At 40.2% G+C, this 16,383-nt stretch overlaps 1 protein-coding gene across 1 annotated transcript in view; it reads left to right on the top strand.

Moving 5' to 3' along the window:
* LOC103757894 (neural-cadherin) overlaps nt 1–15,697 on the top strand; it is a 43,748-nt gene extending 28,051 nt beyond the window's left edge. Inside the window, exons 20-33 of the mRNA XM_029959288.1 lie at nt 12–196; nt 779–1,011; nt 2,033–2,310; nt 3,940–4,154; nt 5,102–5,229; nt 6,063–6,190; nt 6,349–6,472; nt 6,555–6,735; nt 9,506–9,672; nt 10,340–10,604; nt 11,477–11,657; nt 13,128–13,381; nt 14,296–14,450; nt 14,865–15,697. Of these exons, the coding sequence (XP_029815148.1) occupies nt 12–196; nt 779–1,011; nt 2,033–2,310; nt 3,940–4,154; nt 5,102–5,229; nt 6,063–6,190; nt 6,349–6,472; nt 6,555–6,735; nt 9,506–9,672; nt 10,340–10,604; nt 11,477–11,657; nt 13,128–13,381; nt 14,296–14,450; nt 14,865–15,266 (2,896 nt within the window). The 3' untranslated portion in view covers nt 15,267–15,697. The remainder of the gene's footprint in view (nt 1–11; nt 197–778; nt 1,012–2,032; nt 2,311–3,939; nt 4,155–5,101; nt 5,230–6,062; nt 6,191–6,348; nt 6,473–6,554; nt 6,736–9,505; nt 9,673–10,339; nt 10,605–11,476; nt 11,658–13,127; nt 13,382–14,295; nt 14,451–14,864) is intronic.
* The last annotated feature ends 686 nt before the right edge of the window (nt 15,698–16,383 follow it).

Below are 16,383 nucleotides of genomic sequence, written 5' to 3'. Positions count from 1 at the left end.
TCTTATTACAGGTACTTTATCCTTAATGATAACTCAGGTTTGCTGACTATTAAAGAAGGAACCCCACCAGGAACATACAACATAAGAGTTAGAGTCATTGATGGAGTCTGGCCAGATGTTATCTCAACTGTAAAGGTTATAGTGAAGGAAATCAAAGATGATGCCCTCCATAATGCTGGTTCCATACGAATAAAAGGTAAGCAATGTGATCAAGTACAGTAAGATCGTAGTACTGAAATCTACTTTTTTAATTTTACTGCTGTGATACTTAGAATTCTAATGCTCCTAGACATGGAATGAGAGTTAATAGTTTTTTAGGTAAGGGTTTGAAAATGCATGTTTATTTGCATGGTTTCTGATGCTGCATGAGTAGGAAAATCTATGGAGAAAAAAAGACAGCAAGAAAAAGCTTGTCTGATTTCTACACCAACTTTTTAACAAAACAGCAATTCATATTTTAGAAGAAAAACTATTTGAACAAGTATCTGCCTGAAATACAACAAATTGTTTCAACCTTTTTGGAAAAGTAAAACCTTCTTAAACATGTTTCTGATTTAAAAAAAATTAATTTAAAAAAAGAAAGTAATATAAATCAAAAAAGTTTCAGAACATACACCCTTAGCAGAAGCCAGCATGGAAAATTTCAGAGCCTAACAATGAAAGTACTCCTGAATTTGCAGTTGAGTCCATTTTTTGCGACATTCTGTGGTGCTTCTCTCTTCCATTTCTACAACACTTTTGAGATACATGTATTTCAGGTTTTCAACTTCTATTACAGGTATCACACCAGAGGAGTTCATATCTCAATCCCCTGAAAAACAGAGTAAATACTACCAGATGAGGAAGCTGCTTTCAGAAATTATATCAGTCCAATTGGAAAACGTTCACATTTTCAGTGTATTAAATAGTCCAAGTTCAACCCAAGGGATTGATGTTTGGTTTGCTGTTTATGGTCCACCTTATTATAAAGCAGAAAAACTCAATGGCAATGTAGCAGCCTCCAGAGCATGGGTAGGTATCCATCCTATATATGAAACCACAGCATCTTCTCGTTGTGTCTGTTCAGATAATGTACATTGCCAAGTGAATATGCACATTTAGAATGACTGAGGGAGTAATGTATGAGAAAAATAGATCATTTTAATCAGTAAAGTCAATCAATCTTCTAGCATCATACTGAAAGTTTCAAATATGAATGTTTTCAAAGCCAGCCTATAAAGACATATAAAGTCACCCAAACACAATGAGCTTTTAGGATTGTGAACGTGTTTTTCCTATTAAAAAGATTGTAAAATTCTGTATAAAGGATGTTTTTGGGTGTTGCCTTTCTACACAGTGCCTTAATGTTTCAGTTTTTAGTCCTCTACATAGAAATGTTTTGTAGTTGAGACTCACAAACCAGTCAGAAGTTTCAAATTTCTAAGCTAAGAGGGCAAAGCAATAAAAGAGGCATTCTCCAGTGGAAAACCAGGTTGGAAATGTGTGTTGACAGTTTAGTAAAGTTCCTGCCCCTCTTGCAAAAAAAAAAAAAAAAAAGCATGATAAGAGTTAAATGACTCACTCTGTTGGAATTGTATCTGTTGATACAGAGGCTGAAATTAGAAATAATTTTAGAATCAATGCTTCTGAACCAACTCACTCTTGCCAGACAAGGTATCTCTTCATTGTCCAATGCCTTTCCACTCTCCCAGTATTTTTAAGGTGGAAGTTCAAATAAAAAATACAGCTCAGATGCTATGTAAATAATCCATCAGAATAATCAGTGACTGAAATTTATCCACTTGGTCTCTAATGATTATGACAGTATTTTTGCCCCCTAAGTGCATACTCATGCTGTAATTGACTTACACCTTGGCTTTGACCTTAACAGATGCCAGACTGAGCTGCCTTTGGCTGGATAGGGTGAGATTGGAAGAAAGTGGCACAGCAAACAGTTTTGAAAATAAATAAGACTTCTGCTTTTCATTGCTGTCATTAGTGAGTTTTCTCTCTGTGGAAAAGTGAGATGAATGCAACTAATTGTTCTCCACAGCTGGAAAGCATCCTGGATATAAATATCACCCAGATTGGCATTGATGAATGTGTGACTGCAAACTGTACTCACAGCAGCGGATGCAGCAGTAAGCATGAACAGAAACATGTACCAACTGTAACTACAACTGAAAGTGTTTCACTGGTGTCTGTGACAGTCCTGAGTCATGCTGTGTGTGGCTGTGCAGCTCGGGAGAGTCCTCATCTTTCCTGCTCCTCATACCAGACAAACCCTTGTCTCAATGGTGGCACATGCACGGACACTGATTTGGGCTACAGGTTGGTAAAGCTTTGTCTGGTGTGCAAACAGAATGCATCTAGTTCAGTCTGTAAGGAGGATGAGTGGAAGCTTTCAGAAGCATCATTGTGTGTCTTCTCACTGTAGCAGATATGGTTTTGTTATACTTCATGCACAGGTCTTGCAAAAGAATCTCTACTTTCGGACATGTACTTAGGTTCATCCTAGTCTCCAGGAAAACCTTGGGAAGTTTCCAGGCTGCACCAGTTCATTAATGCCCCCCTGCAAAATGCTCTCATTTTGTCCAGCCTACTTTAATGCTCTTCAACGTTTTAATCCCATCTCTTACACCACTTAATAACCTCTTCTCCACATTTCTTGCCTCATTATTTTCTTCCAGAAGTTAGATCTCATAGATAATATAGAATAAAGATGAAAAAATGATGAGCCTAGTACCCTTCCAGAAGTCAGCCTTAAGCATGTTTGCTTAAAAATGATCATCCCAACCCAGAAAGCAGAAATGCTGACCAGCCTCTTCAGAGCACCCTTGATAGGACTCAGACTGAAGCTGCAGAAGCCCTTGTCATTCTAAAGTTCTGAGTCTGACATTGCTGCTCCAATGTAATCAGCTATGGAAATTTTGCTACTCAGAAACCCATGGTAGGCTCTGCCACCCATCACTTGCTCAATTCTGAAGTTTTTTTGCTTCTTCTCCGTTTTCAGTAGTTTTGTGAGTGATCTTCTCCTGCATTCTGCTCTCAGTAGGTACTAGCAATGTATGGGAAGCAGAAACTAAGAAATAGGAGACCAGCTGTTCTCCCTCCCTGTCCTCCTGCCCATTTCTGTTGTTCCTTTGCTTTCTCACTTACAGGTTTTGTTATTGCCATGCTATGCTGTGGCTACTCTTTTCTACAGAATCCACAGAGCATCAAAGAAAGAACCCCAAGCATCTATTTTTGATAGTGTAAAGGAAATAAACCAGCAAGTAGCTTTCAATAAGAGTGAAGATGTCAGACCTCTTCTCACTTTTTCTGGGTGATATTAGCTTCCACGCCCTTCCTGGAGAGACTCTGATTGGACACAAGCAGAAAATTTTTCACAATAAGAATAATCAGCCATTGGAATAATCTCTCCAGATTGGGAAAACCACCACCAAGTGGTGGTTTTCCCAACATTGCACACTTTTGAGATTTGGCTGTCAGAGTGCTGAGTCATCTTGTCTAGACCATTCTTTTGCCAAGAAAGGTTGGACCAGATGATACTTGAGGCCCTTTCAACCTGGTATTCCATGATTTCTTTTCTTTCCCTTTGCATCATTAAGTCTTCAAACAAGCTGATAACTAAGCCTAGTGAAAAGCAGGTTTCTTCTTCTTTTTTATGCTGAAGAGGTAAGATGTTTTCATAGGCTTTGTATATTACAAGAACTCCATCATTTATTCACAGAATATTCTTGCATAGACATATTATCATTTTGAACTAAATCTAAGTTCTATTTGTATGAACAGGTCAATAGGGAACATTTTTTGATGGAAGTTTTGCTTGTGCTAATCTTTGCTGTGTCCTAGGCAACATGGACTCCTGTATTTTAAGTGAAGGGTCCTGCTGTCAGAAGAGCTCTTTGCAGCTTTTCTTGGATGGTGGATATTTACTTTTAATTTTTTATTTAACAGATGCAAATGTGCTGCAAATTTTCATGGACCAGACTGCCAGCAGACAAAACACAGCTTCAGAGGCCATGGTTATGCCTGGTTCCCTCCTCTTCAGCCTTGCTTTGAGAGCCGCATCTCCTTAGAGTTTATCACTGATGTCGCCGAAGGCCTTCTGCTGTACCATGGACCAGTGGCACGAGGGCAGCCTGAAGAACAGGAATACTTCCTTGCTTTAGGTTAGCACCTAACAGAGTATTTATTTGTGTTTGTGTGAAGTTGAGATTCTACTTAGTTCATAGAGGTTATTTTTCAAAAGAGGTTCAGAAAGTAATTTTTGGTGAATATGAGTCAGCAGTGCCCTGGCAGCCAGGAGGGCCAACTCTGTCCTGGGGGGCATCAGGTAAAGCATCGCCAGCCGGTCAAGGGAGGGCATTGTTCCACTCTGCTCTGCACTGGTGCAGCCTCACCTTGAATATTGTGTGCAGTTTTGGGCACCACGATACAAGAAAGATATTAAGCTACTAGAGAGCATCCAAAGGAGGGCAACAAGGATGGTGAAGGGCCTCGAGGGAAAGCTGTATGAGAATTGGCTGAGATCACTTGGTATGTTCAGCCTGGAGAAGAGGAGACTGAGGGGAGACCTCATGGTAGTCTACAACTTCTTTGTGAGGGGGAGATGAGGGGTAGGCACTGATCTCTTCTCTGTGATGACCAGTGACAGAACCCAAGGGAATGGCCTGAAGTTGTGTCAGGGGAGGTTTAGGTTGGATATTAGAAAGAGGTTCTTCACCCAGAGGGTGTTTGGGCACTGGAAAAGGCTCCCCTGGGGAAGTGGTCACAGCACCAAGCCTGACAGAATTCAAGAAGTGTTTGGACAATACTCTCGGGCCTATGGTGTGACTCTCGGGGATGGTCCTGTGCAGGGACAGGGTTTGGACTTGATGATCCTTGTGGGTCCCTTCCATCTCAGCATATTCTGTGATTCTCTGATTTTGTAACGAGAATGAAGAATAGGTCACCAGTACACCCACCTTGTATACCTGTGGCACTTTGCTAAAAGCTGTATTTTTTTAAAGCCTTCTAAAGAACTTTTCCAACTAAAATCTAACAGCAACAGTTGTTTCAAGTGAGTGTGAGTGGGAACATGGTCAATGCATATTCAATAACAGTCTTTCCTTTGCAGAGCTCTCCGGTGGTGTCCCGTCGCTGACCCTGAGCCACAGCTCTGGTGAGCTTTTCCTGCAGCTCTCACAAAAAGTTAATGTTGCAGATCGCCGCTGGCACAATATTAAAATTATAAATGATGGAAAGGCAAGTGTAAATATGGGCAGTCCTGTGGAAGCACTAATTCATATACCCAGTTATCCCTTCCAAATCCTTCCTCCCTTCTATAGAGCTCTTTTATCAATCAGTCTTCCATCACTTCTGAAACAGCAGGGATAGAAGTTTGTCAGTTCAGATGTCCCCTTAGTCTTGAAGCAGTGAAGCACAGCAAGGGCTGGAGAAGTCTGACCCATTTATGAAACTGGCCAGGCTATTTCTTTGGTTTAATTATCCTACCTGCTGCTTAGACAACAAAGTTGTGATAATCCAGGGGCTAAATGCTTCCTGGACCGATTGAGTGAGATATCCTTAATTTCTCTGAGTGAAAAGCCCTGCCTCACCACAGGACTTTAGATGTTTAGCACAAAGGAGATAGATATACTTTAGTGTACAGGGAATATCTTGCTGATATAACACTGCTGACGGCATCTGCTAGGCTCCCTGTTCCTCTCCCATGAGACAAGCTGAAGGACATGCCAGCATCTGGGATAGGAGCCTGGCAGACTTCCTACTCTGCTAGATTGTCTCTCTGTGTTCTGATTTGGCAGAAAACTCCAAGAAAATGTTATATTCCCTCTACTGTGTCAATAACTTGGCATGATTATGTAGAGTCAGATCTTTTCTTTTGTGTGGCTCCTTAACCATATGCAATGTGCAATAACCTTCCAGATTAGTATGTGGAGTGTCTTATTATTTTAATAAAGTTTCCTGCACTGTAATTGCTAGTTACATTTCTCCCATCTGCTAAGTGAAAAAAAATGTGTCATTAAAATGTATGCATGTCTCTGGATACAATTGTTTTAAATAATGCCTTTTTCTAGGAAGTGAAGATGATTCTTGACCACTGCGTAAATGTCTCAGCTAGAGACAATGACATTGTCATTAAGAAGAACTCCCAAATGGATCTGTCTGCCTGTGAAGCCTCTGGAGAGATTGTGGGATCTCAAAGGTAAAAATCCAAACCCAAAACAGCCAACAACAAAAACTGGCAACGTAACTACTCAAAAGAGCTAAGGAAAAAGGCAGGGTTGGGGTGGTGAAATCAGCCAAGCTGCTGTATTTTGCATGCCACTAATTCTTTCTTTCTCTCCCCTTCATCATGGGTAGGCTATTCAGTGGCCATCAGCCCCTGCAACTGGGTGGAGTTAAGAAGACTTTGCCTTACCACGATTCACAAAGGCACTTCAGAGGATTTGTTGGCTGCATACGCAATGTCATTGTTGATAGTAAGGTACGGCCACAAAAACCACTCTTGGGTTTACTGGTGTTAAATGTAGGCACCCGATGTGATGGTTCTCTTTGACCTTTTCCAGGTCTATGATTTAGAGCACCCTGCAGAGTCCCTGAACAGCGTTCCCGGCTGTGTCCTTACAGATGAAGTGTGTCAGAGTGGTGGGATGGCCTCCTGTGGCACTCATGGCAAGTGTGTTGGTGGTTGGGATTTCTTTCACTGTGACTGTTCCTCAGGATATGCTGGACCAGCATGTGAAAAAGGTACTGCAGGTTCTAGGGAGAAATTCATGGTGAGGATCTGTGGGAACAGCATCAAACATACTGCTCTAATGTTCAAAGTCAAGCTACCATGACTTTGAACTGAGCAGCGTAATAAGACCTTGCTGTACTCTTGGAATGATTTAGATCTGCAAAGATGTAAAGATCCTTTAAACTCTTGTTGAATAAAGATACCATCACAGATGAGGGCCATGTTGAGAGCTGCTTTACTTTGCAGGGAAGGGAAGTGGTCAAACAGGTTATTTTGTCCTTTTCATTGCGGTATCTTATTTCTCAGTGGTGAAAGGTGAAACATTCTGCGTTGTGCCTTCTTTCTCTGATCGTGCTGATCACAAAATGAACTTTAATGAACCTGTTAAACCTGAGGACATAATTCTCTTGTTATCTTCAGGTCCAATTTTCCATCTATAAAATGGCAATAATTGCATTTGCAAGTTGAGCAATGCCCCTAGACCACAGCAGTGAAGGTATGTGGGGGCATAATATCAGGCTGTCTGCAGCAAATATGTTATTCTGTACAAAATCAGCATGAAATACGTATCAGAGAACAAAGGCATGCTGTGGTGGATACTGAAAACCCCAGAGATACTGTAAGAATGTGCAAAATTTCAGCACAGTACAAAAAATTTAGGAAATAAATAATTTAACTCCTACTAGCCCACAGCCATTTCAGGGAACAGTGGACATACACTTGAAGCTGGCTCTGTCCCCCTTATCTTAAACCTTTCATCAGTCCAGGTGAAATCAGAAGTGAGTCACAGGTGTTTACTGAGACTTTACCTGCCCTGCATCTGCCTTCTCCCTCTAGGTACAAGGTACAAACAATGAGGTTGATCATAACATTCTGTAATGAGCACCAGTGTCCCATAACTTTGGGGGCTTTTGATGGAAGAGAATTGGCCCCCTCAGTCCTGTAGTTTGAGTGAGCTGAGCTACTGGTGAGGATGGGCAGCAGTGAGGAGCTGGAAAGGAGCACTTGCAAGTTAGCATTCAATCAAGGTATCAGGATTAATAGATAGTATTGGTGAGGAATTACACATATCCTTTCAGCTCAATGAATTTACCTTTCCTTCTTGTATACGGAACAATAACACCCTATGCAGGCAGCCAGACCCTCTCTTCTTTCTCCATCTAGCACACAAGGCTTAAAAGGTGTGACAGCAAATTGCTCAGCAGAAGTTCTGTCTGTCCAGTGGGGTGAAGACCGGAATTATAATTGGCACGGTCTAGGCCTGGAGCATTCACTGTTTAAAGTGTTTATAATGACCACAGAACTGCTAATGTAGCTCAGCTGTTTGTATTATGTTTTGTAGACAGATAATATTGGTTTATAAATATCTGGCTATATTTAAATCTTACTCTGTTTTGCATTATCTTGGGATGCTGGTTCACAAACCCAACTGCTGTGTTGGCTTCTACCCCTTACTACTGTGGGACAAACCAAGCACTTACTTGAAATCCGTAAGTCATATCCTGGTGTATCAGGAAAGCTTTGATTGGTTCCAGCTTCTTCTATATTGGGCTGCAAAATGCTTGTGTGCAACTGGTGCTTTATGAATGGCTGAACCATGCTCACAGCAAGGAGCAGACAGCTGGGGACAAGAGTCACTGGATCATCTCAAGAAAACCCTTGTCTGCTCATCAGCTGTAGCCTGTAGCTGCAGAGATAGTGAACAAGAGAGAACGGTGGGTTAGAAAGAATAATGGGAGGGAAATAAGCTAGAGGAGAAAAGAAAACCTGCTTCAAAAAAGGAAAGAGAGAAGAGAAACAGTGCGAGAAAAAGAGAGTTCAGCAATTAAGTCTCTCAATCATTTGATATTTCATATCCTGGGAACTAGACTAAATGCCACAGGATGAGCTTGGCACTCTTTAGATTTCTACCTGTATGACACTGACCTCAGATGAGCTTTGGTGACCCAGTGCTCCTCCTTTCTAGTAACTAAGTTGAACTATCTATCTATTTGGTGAAAAGAAACTTCTAGTTTTTTAATAAGCTGTGGCCAAAACAAGTAGATCTAGGATTGCTGTCAGGTAATGAGATTAAAATAGGTACCTGCTCTGTAAAAGCATCAGGGCATGGGTAGTTTAGTGGTGTTTGATTTCTACGGAAGTGTGCAGTGCAACTTCATCAGACTCTCTACTGGATCCTGGACTCCCCAGAGAGATAAGGAAATAATTAGGTTCAGTGAATTTTCCTTTGTTAAAATAATAAACACTGACTTAATCTCTCTTTGTAATTAAAAAAACCCTGAGGTCTTCTTTTGTTCCATCTGAAAGGGGAAGTAAAGTGCGTATTTTCTAACACCGAGGGTTTTAACCACAGGATTAAACTACTGAAAGAAGCATTTGATTATCTTTTTTCATTTGGTTGGGTTTTGTTTGGTGTTTTTCTTCAGATCAATACCAGCTACTTTACTGGAAGATATGTTTCAGATTTAAAAAAAACCAAAACACTTTATTGAGCCCAGTGTAGGAGTGACTGGGTAGAATGTACAACTTGTAACAGATAGAATGTTGGAGACAGTATCTAATTGTCCCTTTCCTGCCTAAATTCTGAATCCTTGATTTGTTGTTTTTCCCTTAATTCTTTTTGCAATGGGGGGTGCTTTTCACAATGCTCGATTATGTAGCCAAAATTTCTTAAGAACTGAAACTCTGGCATTCAGAAGCGGTTAATTCTGAAGGAGCAGGGATCTGAGGGAGCAATTGTTTCTGAGATTTTTGCTTTGGTTTTGTGTGTGCTGTGCTTAGTTCTTCCAGAGTGGGCTTTTGGAAGGGACAGCTGGATCCATTACGAGCCAAGAAGCATTCTCAGCAGTCGTAGCACTAGGATCCAGCTGATGGTGCGCACTCGTATCTCCCACAGCACCCTTCTGAGCTTGGCCTCTGCAGATGGGAATGGATACATCCGACTGGAGGTGAGCAGTCCAAAGGCTGTTCTTTGAGTGCTCTTAATTTGTCATGGACTACCCTAGTAAGAGAAAAAGATGCAGTTTCTGATTAAGGACATCTGTTCTGTAATGTAATAAAGAGCAAGAATTTTCCATATGAGAGTAACTTCTTTTGTTTGTGTTTCCCTTCTCAGTATTACTCTTTCATGGCATAAATTCTAGTTGTTTCACTTGCTGCAAAATGTACATGTGAGTGCATGTGATAAATGTGAATGAGGAAGACTGTTTTGCCCTGCTTGCCATTTACCTTTGCTTCTCTCTGCACTGTCTATAAAACTTGTCTCTACAGTTTTGTTGCTGCTGAAAAAAGCTGTCTGGATTATGTTAGCTAGAGAGAGGTTAATTATTCTAATTGTAACAGGAGGGTCAGCTGGAAGACTTAGAGGTAGATATCAGTAAGGAGAAGATTGATAAAAGGATTCATGTGAGTTAGAAGAGTGGCCTGTAAAGAAAAGCGCTGATAATTCCTGGATCTGCAGTTTTCCTGTGGTAACATTTATCTGGGAATAAAGCACTTAAAAACAATAGTGCCATTTTCATTTTAAAAACTCAGGTCCATTTCTTGAGGCAGGACTGTGTAATAACATTTCAAAGTATATTTCTGTTGTTAAAGGTCTTTATCATCTTCCTCTAGGTGGTTGAGGGTTTCTTTAGCATTAACTTCAGTTTGGGGGACAAAAATCACTCTCTGAGACTGAAGACATTACACATAAACAATGGCCAGTGGGTTCTTCTGACCATGGAGCGCTACAACAATGAATTTACCCTGCGTGTTAACAGTGGTGGAGGTGATCATGAAATCACCTCTGTCTTGGGTACAAATAGATGGTTTGAAACGGATTGGGCAAGCATTGTGCTAGGAAACCGCCTTCCCAGTCATTCAGAGAACGATTTCCAAGGTAAGTGATATTACAGATTCCTAAAAGGAGGAAATTAAAGCCTGAAAGAGGCATCTTTGAGTGTACTGGAGAGTCTAAAACCCAGGAAATAACTCCCATATAGATTATTATGCCACTTCCTTTCTAGGAAATTCAAAGCCAATGTTTAACTCTGTTTGCCATTGAACCTGGTTCTAGTGAAGATTTGAAATTGCCTGTAAATATTCAAAAATAGCACTTCAAATTTTTATGTCATGGAGTCACAGAATCATTTGGGTTGGAAGAAACCTTAAAGATCACCTAGTTCCAAAGCCTCTGCCATGGCAGGGACACCTTCCACTAGACCAGAGTTTCTCATGTCAAAGGCCCCAAGTAGCATACTCATGCTATGATCTTCACTCCTTTTTTTGCCTGGGAAGGGTTTAAGGTACAGACACAAAACCTCCTGGCACGAGAGAAGGAGTTGCAAGACATTTGTAGTGCTCTCTCCATTTCCTGGAGTGGGGTACTGAAGCCTTGAGATTGTGACTTAACAGCTTTTTCCATTTTGTTGCTTCTTATTCACTCCCATGTTTAGGATTAGATCTTAAATCTAGATTAATTTAGTGGAGCTGTTCTGGTTCATAGCACAGTTCTACTGAATTGTTTCGTTGGTACAAAGCAGCTGCCCTGGAGAAGTATTGTTGATCTCTAGACTGACCAGAGCACAAAAACACGTTCTGTAGCTCTCCTTCTAAAATAAAACAGATAAGGAGTATAAGGATCTTGTAAAAAGATAATTGAGTTTTCTACAATGCTCTGAGGTCTCCTGCGCATGTGCTGGGGGTGGGGCTTGGGGTGGAAGAGTAGCTAAGTTAATGTACTCCTCTGCACACTGCTCTGCTTTGATGCAGGTTGTATGCGTGATGTCCAGCTGAATGGTCAGCCACTCCTCGTGGAAGGCAGAAGCACAGAGTTTGGCTTAATTCTGAGGCGGCAAGGAGTCACCATGGGATGCCATTCCAGTGCCTGCAGCAGCCAGCCCTGTTACAGCCCCTTCCTTTGTGTAGACCTGTGGAGAAAATATGAATGCCGGTACATTATACTTTTGTTTTCATCTGGGAATGGCTGGGAAGCTCTTTCTTTGTACCTCAGACCAAGCAACTTGCTTCTAACAGTAAAACTACCTGTGGCTGCTGGCCAGAGAGGGTCATGCCAAGGACAAATCCTTCTCTCTGTCTCATGTCCCATCATGGGAGATGATGGGCCTTGCTTTTTTCTGCAAGTCTGATATGGAGCCTATTTATTCCATCATTTTTTCCATAGTGAGAGAATCACAGGCCAGCAAGAAAGTGAAAGGTCCTTTGATAAAAGGTGGATTGCAAAGCTTTGGTCTCTCCTCTGTATGAAAATATGAATATATTCTTATAGTGTATATATATAAAGTGTGTGTGTATACACACATATATACACACATATATGAATATAAAAGATACATATACATTTTATACATAGATGTATAAATATATGTATATAACACGTACATGTATTTCTATACATATAAGTATTTATTGTAAATACAATACATATTTACATATATTTTCTGTAAAGAAGTCAAAATTAATCATAATTTGTATGAAACAATTGGACTTTCAAAATTAGACTGTCACAAAATTGGATTCAAAAATTGACTGTCAAGGGCCAGAGCCAAAGCCCAACAACTGTTATCTTACATATTTAGTTTCTTGGAGAATATCCACTATTTAAAGAAAATTTTCAAAATATTTATTCAAATATGCAACTCAAAATACAGGCATTTCTATTAAAAAACCCCAAGCATAAATACATGCAGGACTGGTAGAAGAAGCACTCGAATTCTTGGAATTCAGCCAAAATTTAGCACTTCTGATGCCTAGTGATTCTCGAGTAGAAGAGGCTATGAGATGGTTTGAAGTGTGCCTTGGGACACTCCTTTCTTCAGTCTGCTTGTGAAAGAACGGTATGAAGTTTCTTCTACTTTTTCAGTAGTATTTCTTCTTTGGATTGCAGAAAGCAGGTCTGTGACCTCAAAGTATTCCTCCAGGGCCTCTCCAATTACACATCAGAAATCAGTCCTAAAAGACAAGATGGGCCATTCTAAGGAGGTCAATGACATTTCTCCCAAAGGTCCAAATGAACATTACAAAGCTTACACCAAGTTCTTGATAGCCCTTTTTCCATTGATCTTGGCTATCCATTTCCTCTTAGAGACTTTGATTAGAACATGGCTGTAGGAAAAGGGATAGTCTATTCAGAAACTGATGGATCTCATTTTTAAGGAAGGAGTGAAGCTCTTCTGCATGTCTTCTGGATAGGGAAAACAGAATACGTGTTCATGTTTTTGTAAGCCTACTAGCTCACTAAGTTGGACTTCATATGTGTTTCATACTCCCAGTGTGGATTTGTGGTTTGCTTGAAAATAGTTAAAATTTGCTTTAAAGAAACAGTAACAAACCGTGCACAAAACAATATACAGCTCCAGATGCTTTGCTCGCTTAAAAGATATCACCTGCTTTGATTGTTCAGGTGCCCAGCTGGGAAAGTAGAAGTGACTGACACCCTTACAGGGCTCAGACACTGTAGCTCATCCACTTGTGGACGCTGGACCTGTAGGAATGGGGGAACCTGTGTGGCTCAATCCCAAGACAAGCCTATCTGCCAGTGCCCCGAAGGTTACAAGGGAAGATGGTGTGAAATTAGCCAGGTGAAGGCTGCAAGACCTGTTGGACTCAGCTCTGGCTCTATTCTGGCAATCAGCATGTGCCTCCTTGTCTTCCTAGGTAGGAAATCATGTACCTTTTGTCCTTCTTTCTAATCTTGTACCTTGTTCCATTGAATTAAGTCTGCTTTACCCTTGGATGTTGTGATGAGTGTTTCATCTTTCCTGGACATCAGCAGTTGGGAGTTCATTTCAGGATGCTAAGAGACAGCCAACAGCACATAGTCACAGTTTACTTGCTTTGAAGCCAGTTCAAGCAAGTTTAGAACTTTTCTTTTTCAGAATCACTTATTTTGAATCCTTCTTAAGTAAGAGCTTTCCATTTTTGTGTGCAACTCTGCGTGCAGCCACATCCTTTTGAAACTCTCACATGACCTGAGCCCTTACTTTTTTAATGGGCAGAGCCTACAGTTAGTACCCACTCCTCACGTATTAGGAAGGAAGAGATCTTTCTCTAAAAAGTTCATGATATTAACAGAGAAACCTCATTAAGTGTGTGGGGCAGAGGGAGATGTTCACACTGTGTCCAGTTTCAGGTGCACTTTGGCTGATAAGTTAATAACACCACAAAAATGTGTTCATGTTGATAAACTGCATACCCATCTCAGAACAGTAAAGACTCCATGATTATATTACACTTGTAACCTTCATTAAAACAGTGGTTTACTTACTTTGGGTATCTTATTTACTCAGGATTGGTGAAAGGCCAGAGATTGGCCAAAATGCCCTCTATTTAAATGGATTCCTTTAGGTAAGTAAAATACCCTTTTAATGAAGTTTATGATGTAATATACATAGATTATTCTTTACATTCATGAATTTATTTATATATTAAGAATTACTCATTTCTTTCCTGCAAATTTGGTAGTCAAATTAAGAGTTGTTGTAATATCTCAGGAATCATATAACTACTTTTATCATGCATCATACTTTTTCATATGTCATGTAACAAATATGTGTTTTTATTTCTTCCAGCACTCTTGGTTTCCTACACAGTGTGGAGTCAGTGGGGAAGTTCAGGGTTTCGGAAAGGAGGAATTTACCACATTCCTGAAGAGCGTGAAAGCTGGGAGGATGTTAGAGAAAATGTCTTAAATTATAATGAAGAAGGAGGTGGAGAACATGACCAGGTATGACACAGCTTCAATGCGGTCTTTGCAAATCCAACCTCTCCTCACTTTTCTTTTTAGCTAACTAAATGTCATTATCAAATTGGCTTTTCTTTCTTTCTTTTTTTTTTTTTTTTCAACCTGAAGTACTCTTAAGTGGAAGGCTTCTATAACCCAATCTGTACCTTTCCCGATGCTGGTCATGTGTGGCCACCTTTGACGGCAGCATTGTTGCTTTAGCTGAACACTATAATTACACAAGGGGATTTGGTATGCTCTGGACATAGCCCTCTGAACTAGGCCCTCTCTTTTCTTCAGCTTGTAGAAAATTCACAGAATCCAGTATTGTGTGGTCCTGTGTTTCAAAACATTTTTTTTGAACTTGTTTCCTTTTAAGTTGTTTCTCTCTGATATTTGCATTCTTTTTGTTTCCAGAATGCTTATGATATAGATAAACTGAAGAAACCTCTCCGTAAAATTCCCCACTTCTCCTTGCGGGCAACTGCTCCACACTCCAGGACACGAACTGGCCCAAAAAGAGACTCATTCCCAAAACATGCACATCAAAAACAATCAACATCAGCTGCTACCAGCATCCTGGACTTAAAGGAATATGTTTCTCAAATCATCCGGGATGCAGACAACGATCTAAAGAGTCTTCCAGCTGACACTATTCATTTTTACTGCTTAGAAGGGCAATGCTCTCTAGCAGGGAGCCTTAGTTCCTTAGATTCCATTAGTAGTGATGAAGATCTAAATTATGATTGCCTCCAAGAGTGGGGGTCGAAGTTCGACATGCTTAAAGAACTCTATAAGGTCTCAAATGAAAATTTGTAACCAGAGTTAAAGGAACTTGACACATTGTCATGATGTATGGACACTGCTTTTAAAAATGTCCTTTTTTATATATAAGTTACATCAAGTAACTTACGTGATACAAGTTTTTAGTTACAGTAGTATGATATACTCACTTTCCCCAGCAGTGATAATCTGAGCGATCTTTTTATACGCACTGTACAGTTATTTAATGATAGAAGCGCAAAGACTTTTAAAGCATGAATTTTCTTGAAAACTTTGGAATGTAGGATTTCTATAGAATAGCATTGTAATATCCTTTTTTATTTGTGTAGACCACATGACTCACTGGAATTATCATGAATGCAAGAACTTGAATTATTTTCTCCCTAGCATTAATATGAATTCTATTGTGTGGGTAACAATGGGCAGGGCATTCTTGTTTTTTAAACTGAATTCATTTTAGACTGTGAAATAATTATTAAAAATGTTAAATATAAAATATTTTGAATTTCTGGTTTCTTGTCAGCTCCTGTTGTATTCTCCTAAGCTGTACTCTCCCTTGACATCACACATGCCACCTAACTCACTCTTACAGGCTGCCCAGCTGTGTGAGACTTTTTCTGTCTGACCCTTTTTCTAATTACCTGTCATGAGGGGAAGACAATAGAAAGATCCCAGCTTTAAATAGCATTTTGCTTCTGTGACAATTTTACACCCATTGAAAGAAGTTGTAAGATCTGGGAAAATTTTCTGTTCCATAAACTTTTATGTCCAACTCTGCTTTTCACATGGAACCCTTCTTCAAAGTCTGAGCTGGAAAACAGAGAAGGTAGAACGGCATCCAGGCAAAAATTGGAACTGAACTCTTTCAGTTAGGATAGTCGTTGTAAAAATTTGGATCCTCAAAACAGAAAGCATGGGAAACCTACCCCCTATTCCATTGCCTCTTCCTACTCCCACTCCCCCCAAAAGGACTGGTTTTAGCATGGAAAGGGACTCAGAAGCCTCTGAAATCTGGTATTGACTGGAACACTCCCCTCTGTGACCATGGGTCCTCTCCCAGAGGATTATTTTGTAATTCATATTCTGAAACTGAACATTTTCTATATGGATGTATTAAACAATAACTCAGAAAAGCTGAAACAGTAGTTAACTT

This window comes from Manacus vitellinus, unplaced genomic scaffold (assembly GCF_001715985.3).
Source record: "Manacus vitellinus isolate BGI_N305 unplaced genomic scaffold, ASM171598v3 scaffold_1_pilon, whole genome shotgun sequence".
NCBI lineage: Eukaryota > Metazoa > Chordata > Aves > Passeriformes > Pipridae > Manacus > Manacus vitellinus.
Note: the sequence above shows the minus strand (reverse complement) of the source record. Positions and strands in the feature narration are given on the sequence as shown.